General features: G+C 47.9%; 1 protein-coding gene across 2 annotated transcripts in view; it reads left to right on the top strand.

The window, feature by feature from the left end:
• The window catches only part of col5a1 (procollagen, type V, alpha 1), a 67410-nt gene that overhangs the window by 20562 nt on the left and 33728 nt on the right, over positions 1-13120 (top strand). For both annotated transcript variants that reach the window (XM_047570111.1, XM_047570110.1), the window contains exons 3-7: positions 176-389; positions 806-968; positions 11622-11750; positions 12381-12482; positions 12575-12970. In XM_047570111.1, coding sequence (XP_047426067.1) covers positions 176-389; positions 806-968; positions 11622-11750; positions 12381-12482; positions 12575-12970 — 1004 coding nt within the window. The remainder of the gene's footprint in view (positions 1-175; positions 390-805; positions 969-11621; positions 11751-12380; positions 12483-12574; positions 12971-13120) is intronic.

The raw sequence follows: 13120 nt of genomic DNA, 5'->3' as shown, positions 1-13120 counted from the left end.
AAACACAATACTCCCCCTTGACACCAAAGATCATAGTCAGTCTCGTAAAATAACGATCCGATTGCAACATCCTGAACGCATTCCTCTAGAGATGACTCAGTGTTGCTGCTTTTTATAACTCTTCCAAACTTTTCTCTCCCCTCATCCAACCCCCTGTCTGATCCCGTCCTGCCAGGTGATGCCTTCCCTGAGGACTTTTCCATCTTGGCCACGGTGAAGCCTAATAAGGGCAGCCAGTCCTTCCTGTTGTCTGTGTACAATGAGCAGGGCATCCAGCAGCTTGGCCTGGAAGTGGGCCGCTCTCCTGTGTTCCTGTACGAGGACCAGACGGGCAAACCCAGTCCAGAGGACTACCCCCTCTTCAGAGGAGTCAACCTAGCTGATGGAAAGTAGGTGCACCCGCCGTCACTCTTCCGCCTCGCTTAAACAAACGAGGCCTGGCTTTTCATTTATGCGTCGTTCCCTCTAATCAGAGCCCAGGTGCATGTTCCGGGCTTTGACAGTGGTTTATTTTCATGTTAGTGGTTTTGCAGCGCCCGACTTAGGTGTCTCTTTTAGCCTCTTTATCATTGCACCGCTTTGCAGAATTGTACTTTCAGTACTTCACTGTCCTTAAGCGAAGAATTCTATTTTCATCACCGGAAAAAAAAAAAACGAGGCTCCGTTTCACGCTAGAAAACAGAAAGGCGTGTATTTGAATTTGAACGAGGCCGACACAAAAAGGGGCCCTTAGCCTGTTGGCGCTTTGTAATTGGGCGGCGTGTAACCCAGTAAGTGTGTGAATTAACTTTACCTCCCATTCCAGGTGGCATCGAGTGGCCATCAGTGTGCACAAGCAGACCATCACGCTCATTCTGGACTGTAAAAAGAAGACCACCCAGAAGCTGCTCCGAAGCCCCCACCCCATCATCGATACCAAAGGAATAATAGTGTTTGGAACTAGAATACTTGATGAAGAAGTCTTTGAGGTAGGAGTGAATCTGCTGCAGCTCATTAACTGTGCTATTTACATTGTGTGTAATTTACCAATTTAATGGACCGTCTTTTGTCATGCCTCTATGCTTGCGTTGGGTTCACACAAGTTTTTCGGTGCGTTGGTGACTATTTAACTCGACATGCACCAAACTGGAACAGATTTTTAAGTTTGGACGGCGGAGTTTTGCATGCGCCATTATTTTCGCAAACAGCTTCATACCAGCGTCCTTTTTTTTTTTTTTTATTGGCGAATTCCGGACTGCTTGAATTTGATTTGAAGTTCTTAAGAAAATTGGATAAAAGCTAAGTTGATTCTTTATTTGACTACAGAACACAGACATGTGGCTGTGGTGCTAATGATGGTCATCCCCATTCTGCCTGATGTTGGTGCTGGTGCGGTGGAGGTGGGCGGAGGGGGGGGCGGTTGCGGTCATGGCCTGCATCGTCTGTAGATTTGCGGAATTGGCGGCTTGACCCACCACCCACTCAAACACAGGCACCCGGTCACAAATCAAAGTTAATTTGAGGAGTCCCATGTTCCACAATAACCACGAAATCTGCGTCTGTTGTTGCTGTTTTAAAGTTCTGCATCTTCTCTAAGTCACTCTGTTTGTGGTTTCGATTCTCGGAAGCATGAGCGAGACACATTTTTCGTATCTTTCAACGCTGTTATATGGTTTAAATTCTTAGACTGAGACCATTTCTTGCTTTCATCTCTTTTTACGATTCTAAAAGCTCTGTGGCCGGATATCAAAGATTTATTCTTAGTGACAGGAAGCCCTTAGGGGTGTATAGTGCTTGGAGATACCTGATATGGCTCCGATACTCCTTGCTTTTTTACCTAGTGTGAAGAATCCATTTGGCTAGTTCCTATAACAGGCTTTTGTGTGGATATTTGCGTCTCTTAAACATGACCCCTGTGAGGGACACACACAAACAACCCAAAAAACACACGGCGCACAAGGAATAGTGTTGTCTTTGTCCCCTCAGAGTTGTGCTTGTTTAAAGGGGGATTAGTCTACGAGGCGGAGGCCCTCAATAATAATTAGCAACAGAGGCTGAGTGATGTGACTGATGCTGAGCCAGATGACCTTTAGCCTCGCTGCTGCTCTGACAGAAGACGTCTAAGGAGGAAATATGACATCACGCCCCCAATCCTCCAAAATCCCTGGGGTTAGCTCTGCCAAGCCATAGGCGAGACGGATATATGACGGGATATAAAAGGTCTCTCCCTTATTCCGAACAGCGAACATATAAAGGGGTTGTAATAAAGACCAGGTTTCTATATTTAAAGACAGACACATATCTCCCAGATGAGCTTAACCAGTTTTTTTCCTTTAGGAGTTGTGGGAAAACTTCTTTATTATACTGCACAGACTGTTTACTTTTAACTTAAACTGTGTTCTATTTAATGAGGCATATGTACAGATGTGTGTGTGTGTGTTACATATTATTTACGCTAAGCCCAAGACTGTTGGTCAAACCCTCACGTTGCCAACAAGATAACGTCGTATCATAAGATGGAGACGATGCAGGGCCCATTTAAATCGCAAGCCGCTATCGGAGCAGCAGTAACACCCCGGTGGTTACCGTGGGAACAGACGGATATTTTGCGAGAGATGTTTAAAGCCCTCCCGCTGTGCGTCTGCCAGTTGGGAGACAGGACAGGCTCCAGTGCGTGCTGAAAATGGAAAATATGCCACATAGTTTCCAAATTATGCTCAGGCTGCGCCGCTTTCCTCCCCTTACTCCCGTTTCCCCCTTTTGCAGCTCAGTCTGATCCTGTGTTGACTTTAGTCCAGTAGTCACTTACCACCAAGAGGTGGCCAGCGTGAAAACATTGCGAAGAGAAAAAACAAAAAGGGAGAGAAGAAAGGATTTGATTTCATTGGCAGGCCAATTAAATTTCAGCTGACTCGAGAGCCTGAGAGTTCCAGTCGGTCCCTTCTGATAGACGACATGTTTTTGGAAGTTTCAGAGCGTATAACGAATGATTTAGAGATCACATGCTCAACACATACTTAAATCCAAGGGCTTTATCACACCAGTGATTTAGGGTGAATGGTGTGTGCCTTTTCTTTACATACAGCAGTCAGAAGAAAAGTGGTAGTTATACACTAAGGTGGTTTGTGGTTTGGTTTCTTACAAGGTTATTGTGGTCACAGAGAGACTGTCAGCCCTCTATAAGTACCATAATGTTATTTTTTGTTGTCTGCATTGAAGTGCAATGTTTGTGAAAGATCATGAAAGATCACGAAGGCGATTAAAGTGATATAATTAGGTGTTGATGCTGATCGATGCTCATCTCTTCTCAGATTCTGTAGTAATTACTGTCTATGATGGCGGCGCGTGTAAATGTCTGTCATTAAGCGTCATTATCTTTAGCAGTTAGTTATCTTTAGCGGTGATGTTTGTCTTCACGGCTATAAGCTGAGGGTATATTTTTATCTCAGCTAAAGAGAAGCCTGCTCGGCCGTCCCCTGATTTGCCTGCTTGGCCGCTGCTCCCAAGTGAGGTTGCCAAGGAAAAAAAAAAAAAAAACTAGAGATAATTTTAATGTCCCATCCCTCGGTTTTAAGGAGCGCTCACTAAAATAAATGCCCGCGGTCGTTCGGTCGGTCGGTCTGAGGCGGCACAAGTGGTGCAGATGAGCCGCCTGGCCGCCTCACTCGGAGGTAATCCGCAGGGGACGGCGGTCGAGTCCAAGTGGCCGAGGCGGAGCGGTTTGAACACAGCACTTCTTGTCTGGCATCCATTGTCCCCTTCCCGTATGAATGATGATGGGAAGTTTTTTTTTTTTTTTTTTTTGTTATCACGACGCCGAGGCTTTGGCCTATTTAAGAGTTAGAGGAGATGAGGTTTCGGTGTCCAGAAAACAAGACGTGATGTTCAGGTTGGATTGGTGGGGGGGGGGGTTGGGGGGGTTAGCCAGAGCAGTAGACGAGGGGAGCCAAAAAGTTTGGGTCATACTTTGGAAAGAATGAGGAGCTCTCTCCCCGAGTGATGTCAGTGTTGGAACGGCAGCCGCTCCACATGACATCATCCAGAGGTTTCCGTGGTATCTGCTGATGGGGTGAGGTGGTGGTGGTGGAGGTGGTGGAGGTGGTGGTGGTGGGGGTAGTTAACAAATTTTAACGTGAAGATGGCCGAGGTTTATAAAGGATTAGAGAAGGAATGAGCGGAGGAGTTGAAGGCAGTCAGTGTGATAAGTGAGCGGTGCAGAGGGCTGGAACAGAGCACAATGTGGGGCTCCCAGGCCGCAACCAGAGACGGGAAGAACTAGTAAATACGCGCAGCACATGAGCCCGGTGCTCGTAATGAGCTATTATATTTTGATGGGCCAATGAGCGCCACACATCCCGTTTCCCTCATGTTCCCCACGAACCCTTTCTACTGTTTTTTCCAGACAATACAAACTCACAATAGAATCTAAACCCGTTTTCGTCTCAGTTTTCGTGGTTTCGTCTCGCCGGACCCTGCCAGTCCTCGACTTGGCTTCCGTTTTATTTTTGTTAATGGCCCGGTAGTTTATGAAGCTCAGATTTTGGTTGTTAAAAAGCCCTGCTGGGTGTCGGAAAGCAGTAACAGTCCGCTCACTGTTTAATGCGCGGGTAACGACTTCTCTTCTGCGCCGAGCCCCATTAGAGGAGACCTGGAAATTCGATGCCCTGGTTAGGCCTTGATGACTGCTCTGCTGCAACAATATGAGGGGGTATTAAAGCTCTGCTGCCACACACACACACACACACACGAAAAACTAAAAACGAACCTAAATGGACCTCTGGAAGCTGCAAGTCGCTGAGTGTGCATTGAGCTGTTTCCCGCAGCCCCCGTGCATACGTGCAGAAAATCATATGTTACAATGCAGTCTGAGGCGTGCATGTGCGGCGAATTACGGCGGATCGCCAGCTTGTGTCACCCATCTGCGCTGCTTGTGTGTTTTGAAACTCGACAGCTCTGCAAGGTTTTCCTACACAGCCCCCTGTCACACAGACTTTTTTTTTCCATCCCATTGTTTTCACTGGTGTGTGTGGGCTGCAGGCCACTGTCTTCAGTCTTTGGCCCTTCCAGAGAAACACTCTGCACTTTTAAAGTAATTTTCGAGCAGTTTAGACCATGTAGTTTAGTGAATTGCAGGCTAATTATTAAATTAATACCCTACATCTTGTGCAGGGATCTTCAACATTGTTCAGGCCAAGGACACCCACTCTGATGGAGACATAAATATACATTATTATCATCATTTTGCATTCAGTATTAAGCTATCCCTTATCCCTTTACTAAAATATGTTGGAGCCCTATGGCCTAGTGTAATCCGGGACAACTGTTTTGGATTGATAACCACAAATTATACGATATTTTTCTCCATATTATTTAAAACTGAACAGCGTCCACAGACTTCGTTTCCACATTCAGAGCTGTGGCCGCAATTTAGCAGCGGTGAAACGTTTGACGCGTCACAAAAGTGATCAGTCGACGTGTAACAGACGACTCCTCAGTCTGATCCAACGTGTCACACGAATCCTGCTGTCATTCGTGTTGACGCAACGTCATGTTTTATAGTGACGCTGAGCTGGAACAGAACTTCAAAGAGTGTGTTTCTGTTCTTTAGCTCACTGACATATTAAAAAACTGTTGAATGCAACTCAGCTACTCTGCTAAATGCTACATTTAAAATGTTACAATTGCAGTTTTCTCAGCATTAAACTTGACTGAAGCCTATTCAAGTGTCAAGTTCTATGTCATAGGTCTTCAGTAACAGGTCTGCGGAGGTACTGCTGGTATCTTTGGTTGATTAGACATTTTTTATACATATATGTTTTTTTGTTTTATTTCCCCCCACAATTTGTCCCATCACAAATTTAAATTTCTTTAAATAATCATCAACATGAATCCAGAGAAATCCCAGATGCACGCTGCAGCATCAGCAGATGAGAAGCTAACTGTGCAGTCAACAGTTAGCTTCTGAGACCAAAGTGACTTGGTGATTCCACTTTTAGCTATGTTTAAACTTAAAACTCGAATCTGTCAACCTTTTCATGTATGTTTATGTTTGCTGCAGCTGCACAGCCCCCCTGCTGCTGCACACGTTTGAAATAAGGAAAGGATAATGTACATTTATAAATAGCACTAGGCCGAGTTTAATATAGAGCACATATAGTAGGTATGGGGTCCCTGCTTAATCTCTCAATCAGTTTGGGGGCCCTTGGCCTTCCACCTTCCTTCCTGTATGCGTCGTTTAATTCACATTTGCCCACTAATATCTTGTCCAAGATATACTGTATGTCACGCTTCACAGACGGAGCACACTGCTTTTGTGCGTTTTCAGGCTAGACTACGGCCGCTCCGGGGAAGATGGAGTTTCCACCATGGATAATTAAGAGAATTTCCTTAACTCATGTCAGATGTTTGTCTTTCGCCCCCTTATTCTCTATGTTATTCCTTTACTGTGTCAGCAAGTCCTGAAGTGTGCCCTCAGCACTTTTTTTTTTTTTTTTTTCAAATGGAGATTTCAGAGAACGGCCAATCCAAACACCGGGAATCTACGTCTGCTAGGTGAGGGGAGACGCTCTGGTTTCCACTGTCCCAAAAAGTACAGGAAATGGGAATATGGCTGCCCACAGCCCTTGGAGACGGGGGATTAAAATCTTAAACAGTGTAGGGAGTGTTGTGGGGGGGATGGGATGGGGAAGATGGCGGAGAAACGGGAAAGAATCGACGAGGGTTAAGAGGCGCTGGCCGTGTGGTGGGCGAGCGGTGGTGGCACGCCGGCCTGTTGCTCTTGGCGGCGGCTTTGGGTGGATGAAAATGATGTCTGGGTCGTGTTCACTGGTTTGAGTGGGGCGATTTCTCAGCGAGGACATGGTGTTTTCGTTTGTTTCTGTGCCCGTGTGCGTTTCCGTGTGTGCCGGCGCTGATTTATTGCCCTGGCGGCGGGCTGACCTCTGCAGCGTGCTGCTTGGTTTTTGCGGTCAGGCTGGAGAAAGCCCAGGCGCTGGGACCTTTCGAGTGTGCCGGTGTGGGCTGGCAGGCAGCGGGACCGGGGCCTAGCTTTGGGCTCTTTGGGGGGTGGGGGGGGGGAGTGGTGACTGTGTCAACATGTTGTGAAAGTAGCTCGCCTTAAATGCAGCAGGGGCTCGGACCTCCCAGAGTTTTATCCTGCTGCGTGGGGCCCTCCTACCCATTTTTCTTTTTTTTTCTTTTTTTTGCCAGAGTAGAGAAATTATCGGAAAACTCACTTTTTCTCTCCTTAAGCTCCACGAGGCGCGTCGAGTTAAACAGAGCCGGGGTCAGGTGTCGCTGGGGATGCGGAGAAATAACGAGCGCTGTTTATTTCGCGGTTTGCTGAAGAAAGAGGGGGCGCTGCATCCGCCCCTCCCCGCCTTAGACTGATCACCGGGACGGTGCCTGCTGACCTCACCTCGGCTCAATCAAAATAAGCCTCCCGGTGGTCTCCTCTCACCTCATGCTCCAAGTATGTGTGTGAAAGGAAGAGGACCTCAGCTTTTAGCCCCTCGTTTGGTTATCTACCCCACTCAGCCCCCTCCATTGTCTCGTGATGATTCAATACTGCCATCATTTGCCACACTTTTTCTCGCCATGATTCACAGATGAACTCGGTCCAACCTGCATGATTGTGGGTCAGATTCAGGCGAAGGCAGATGTTTGGTTCGGCACTCGCCAGGAGCCCTCTCCTGCCCCCGTCTGGACGCATCCAGAAAATTCCGGCAGGGACTCCAGTGTGGGAGTGAAACGGGGTGAGGCCGAGGAGCGGGAGCCCCGCGGGACGGTGTGTGTGACATGCAGGAACAAAAGAGCCACTGACTCCGCTCCGCTTCCACGGCCTCATCTCGGGGTCAGAGTCCCGCGCTCACCTGCGGACTTCGCGCGCACGTGTTTTCTGTGACTATCTCGAATAATGAAGCGTGTCAGCCGGGGGTTGGCCGTCGCTCACAGCCACAGGCGATGGCTTTTCCACCAGAGCGCAGCGCGAGGGGAGCGTTGGCCGGGAGCAGAGTCATATTTCAGCCGAGTCCGGGGAGACGCTGACAGCGGCAGCCCTGTTATTGTCTGAAAATTCTGCCTTAAGCACCACTCTGATGTGCCACATGATGCTCAAGAGTGAAAAATGTCACCGTCCCTTCTCTAACAGGGGAGGCTGATTACATGCGTTCTGCGGCTCCCTCAGAGATTTTGGGTGTGATGCTATAATTCCAAGGTTTGTCACCGCTCTGTGTCCTGCGCTGGGGCGTGGGTGTGGCGCGCCCGCGTTCACATGTGAAGCCGTACATTATTCATCTCATATTTGCCGTGTTTCGATCACGCCTGAGCTCCCCGCCGACGGGAATTTCGCACAAGGTATCATTTCCTGTTTTTGTGGCGTTAAGCAGTCAGCTTTATTGCAGCACGCGTGGAATCCCTGACTCTGCATATACATTGGCCGATGAACCCCCCCACCCCCCTTTTTTCCGTTGACAGCAATAGAGTAAATCTCTCATGTTGATTCAGCGCCGGAATACGAAATGAGAAACTTAGCATTCAGCCGGGATACAGCATAGGAATATTTACCGCTCCGCTACATCTGTAAAGCAGCGGCTTATATAACATTGGGCCCCGCAGTTTCGTTGAGTGACGTGTGGTGAAAAGTGCAGCTCTGACACAAAGAAGGGAAATTAAAACCGGCTTTAGTGGCTCTTACGACGGATCAGGTCTTGGAGTGTGGTGTTATTGTGAAGGCGCTCAGGTCGTATTTGCAATTTTATGTCCTGGATTAGATTATTGTGATCGTATTTGCCCGTATTTGCCTGTAGCATATGCACCAATCAGCCGCAACATTATGACAGGAGAAGTGAGTAACATTGACCATCTTGGTGGGAATCTTCTACACCTGGCATTTGCATGGATGTTACTTAGACATGTAGCACCCACCCAGACCACCCCCGCAACATAGCGACACATGCACATGCTTTAGGAACGACTAAAAAACTCACTAGACCCCAAACTGATCAAGTATCTTTGAGATGATCCACAGAGTCTCCTCCCCTCAACCCATTGGGCCCGACATCCTGTTTCCAGACGCCACAGGACGCCCTCAGAAGGCCCATGTCCATTCCCTGATGAGTCGCAGCTGTTTTGGAGGCACAAGGGAGACAGAGTATCACGAACGTGGTCATAATGTTATGCCCAATCGGTGTATGCGATCACAGTCACAGTCAGAAAGAAGACTGGATATTTTCATATCTGAAAATATTTTGTATGAAATCGCAATGAGAAATGACAAGTTGCACAAATGGGTGCAGCCTGTGAAAGCCTGTAAAAAAAAAAAAAAAATCTTTAAATAATTCATCACGGTTATCTCAAATCCATATTTCACAACACAAAGAAAGTCTGCGCTGCAAACTTGACACGGAGGTTGATAGATGTCAGCCCTCCCCAGGCATGGAGGCGTTAATTATGGGAAAGATAGCTCCGGCGTTTGACCAGGCGCACGGACGTTGTTCCATAAGTGTAGTTTTAAGTTTGCAGATTGGCCCTCAGAGTGAAAAAGAAGTGTGTGAAGTGTTTGTTTCTAACTATTCTCCGGGTACCCATCTGTAGCTGGTTTTGGGCTGTGCTCAGTTTCTGGCTTGCCTTTTTATAGAGCAGAATTCTTAACACAGGATCAAAATTCGGCTTAGCTGGAACTGATTGCGCCTCTGCTTCTTCTGCTTCTTGTTCTTCTGCTTCTTCTGCTTCTTCTTCTTCTGCTTCTTCTTCTTCTTCTTCTTCTTCTTCTTCTTCACATACCTTCAATCAGAGGCTTAGCATCATCAGGTTGTAGCCAACGCCCTTCGTATACCCACGCCTGTTTCTTCCTCTGTGTACATGTCACACGCCGCTAAACACATTCCACCGCGAGGCTCTGTACGTGCTGCGAGGATGTTCTCATTAGGGCCTAGGTGTGCCATTAATTATCCCATCTTGGCCCAAGTTAGCATCGCACCGCTCGCGGTCATAATGTACCCTGACATTCCTCCGGCTGCTCTGGGAGATGGGGAAAAAGAGAGATGCGGAAGAATAAAGGCGCAAGAATGGCATGTGAATAGGAGAGCAGTTTGCAGTATGCTTCAGACGGCGGGGCTGTTTTGTTGTGCTGGGGGGGTGGGGGGGGGGGCTTATTTCTTATTGAGTGTGACCTCATTTCAAACACTGAATTCCCATCGTCCCCTCTCGCCGCAGCTGTGACACAAGGTATTTTGCCTGAAGGAGGGAGGGGGTGGGGGGGCTCGTCAAACTGATAGCGACTCCTCGCAGATTTAAACAAACAGCTCAGAGGTGGACGTTTAGGAAAGTTTCCCGGGAGCTTCTTAGCTGGTAGTTTGCTGTGTAAGGGCCACGGCGTCCGTCCCTTCTGTTTCGAGGTTTGTTTTCCCCGCGTCCGCCGTAAAACCCCACATAAACCGGGGGACGCAGCAGGAAACATCATCTTGTGAAGTAGTTTTGCAAGAGCTGTGTTGCATGTTGGAGTGTAGCAGCGGGATTGATGCTCCTCGGCGAACAGTCACTGGGTAAACCACAAACGCAATCCATTTCTGTTTGTCAGAAAAAAAAAAAAAAAAAGAGAGAGCCATCCGAGGAGGATTTAAGCTAGAAAGACATGTTGAGGGATTTCAGGCTTTTGGCAGTTGGACTTAATTAAAAACACTTCGCCCTCCGTGGCGGGTCCTTTCCCACAGTTGCGTCGCTCCGCGATCCTCCTGCCCCCCGCCCACCCCCCGTGAAAATATATATTCGCTTCAGCCATGTTGACACTGTGTGCGTGATGGATGTGGAATGACATCACCGGGTTTGGATGTGTAATCGGGACATGCTTGGATAGATGCAAGACGCCGTTCTGGTGCCATGTGCATTCTTTTCAGAAACATGTGGCAAACACACCCAGCTCCCTATGTAGCCTGGGGATCCTTCTGAGCCTTTGCCGTTCCTCTCTTGTTCTCTCTTGCTCTTTTTCTATCAATCTCCTCTGTTCTGTCTCTTTTGTGAGCTTTCTCACCTTTCTCTCATTTTTTTTTTTTTTTCCTCACCGGCTACTGATCCAGCCCCCTCACCCCTGACTCGGCATATATACATACATACATACACGTCTTTAGTTCAGCGGTGCAGGTCTGTTCCTGTTCCCCCGTGTTGCACATTCAAACCATTCGTCTTCCACAGTCAGCTCAAAGGCAAAAATCACTCATGTCTCATGCAGATCGGTGCCGGGCTTCCATGTTCTGCTCAGAACCATTAATCTTATTAAAGGCTGTGTGTGTGTGTGTGTTTGTGTTGCTGCATGGTTTGTGTATCGCGTCTCGCAATCTGGTGCTCAACTCTGATGCAAAACGGAACTCTTGGACCCCGGACAAAGTTCCTCATCATTTAGTCACCCTTAGATTCCCGCTGGCCTGACCTACTTTCACGGCTTGCCTGTTCTGCAGCACTACCACATGTGCACATGTAGACTTTTTTTTTTTTTACCCCTGCGTATTACAGCATCAGACCGCCACCTCTGTGGCCGACAGTTGTTTTGCTCGTTTATTTGCATGCAAGATTTTTTTCTTTCCCCGTGTCCAGAGAATCTCACCGCTTCCTGTTTCTTCATGTTTTGTTTTTTTTTTTTCTTTCAGGGAGACATCCAGCAGCTAATGATTGTAGCAGACCATCGTGCTGCCTATGACTACTGTGAGCACTACAGCGCCGATTGTGAAGTGCCCATGCCCGACCAGCCGCAGAACCAGGACCCCAACACAGATGATGTGAGGAACATTACTTTTTCATTATTCTTACAGTTTACTTGTAAACCAGCTCTCGAGTGCACGTAGGTACAGTGACCTGTTAAATAATAGTAGAAACCAGCATTTCCCTTTAATCCATAATTGCCCCTAATACTCAAATCAGATCTCAGTTGTGCTGAAAAAGGCCTTCTTGGCTTATTCTGGAGAACTGCAATCTGCCAGAGGAAAGTGCTGACTGGGAAGAACGCCGTTATCAGGCTGTGCAGTTAGTTAATAACATGCGCGGATGATGTGGTGCCTGCCTAAGCCTGCGTCCCTGCACTGTGCTGTTTTTCTGCACCAAATGCCAATAAACTAGAAGATGAGCAAGAAGCTCCTCCTCTTGACCTGCTGCTTCGCCTGCAAGATACACAAAAACATGATGTGTTTTTTTTTTTCCGTGAAGATGGATGAAATGCTACATTCATTTATAGCAAGTCACAACAGGGAGACGAACCATGAGGCTTCCACCAGTACAAAGCATTCCTGAGTGCTTCTGATCGATGGCCAGCCTGTCACACATACGTCAGCCAGCCAGAGGCAGCAGAGCAGTGGATCATATTTGAAAGTTGTTAATAGTTGATCCTTATTGTTTCTCTCATGCTCTTTCAGCTGGACAAGAACTACTATTACGAATACCCTTACTATGACGATGTGGATGGCAAGCCTTACGAGTTATCTCCCGATACTGACGACACAACCAAGGAAGTGACGGTAGGCTGCCAAATGCTCTAAATGGACCCGCCCCCCCACCAAACATACTAACACATGCCGCAGAGCTATCAACAGCAACGTCTTCTGCGCAGGTCACAGATGGAGCCGATGCGATAACTACATTCGAGGATGCGGGCGCCGGCGGCAAAGTCCTGACCTCCGTCTCCACCAGCTCGTCCTCCAGCTCATCCTCCAGCAGCTCTTCGGCAGGCGCTGCAGCCACGGGAGGAGGAGACGCCTACGGAGACGAGAACAGCCCTTACGACAGCTACAACGGCTACGACACCTACGACAGCTACTACGACGAGGCCACGGCTGCGCCCGACGGCGGCGACTCCCAACGCGTCACCGTCAGCATTGGCACCGGGGGCGAGCTGGACCTGGGAGCAGGTGGGATGGTTGACTTAGGTACCGGGTCCGTAATCGAAAGGAAGGTCATCACCAGCGGTGGAGGAACGTCCATAACGATCACCAGCAATAAAACATCAGTAGGTTGACATTAATCACCTCAGTTAACTGTTTTTTTTTTATCTGAACTCTAAATTTAATGGATGTATTGATGAACCGAGGGGTCTTTTACACGCTCTGCACACTTCTTTTGCTACTATAACGTGTCGGTATTGCTACAATTACTTGTT

This window comes from Mugil cephalus, chromosome 19, assembly GCF_022458985.1.
Source record: "Mugil cephalus isolate CIBA_MC_2020 chromosome 19, CIBA_Mcephalus_1.1, whole genome shotgun sequence".
NCBI lineage: Eukaryota > Metazoa > Chordata > Actinopteri > Mugiliformes > Mugilidae > Mugil > Mugil cephalus.
Note: the sequence above shows the minus strand (reverse complement) of the source record. Positions and strands in the feature narration are given on the sequence as shown.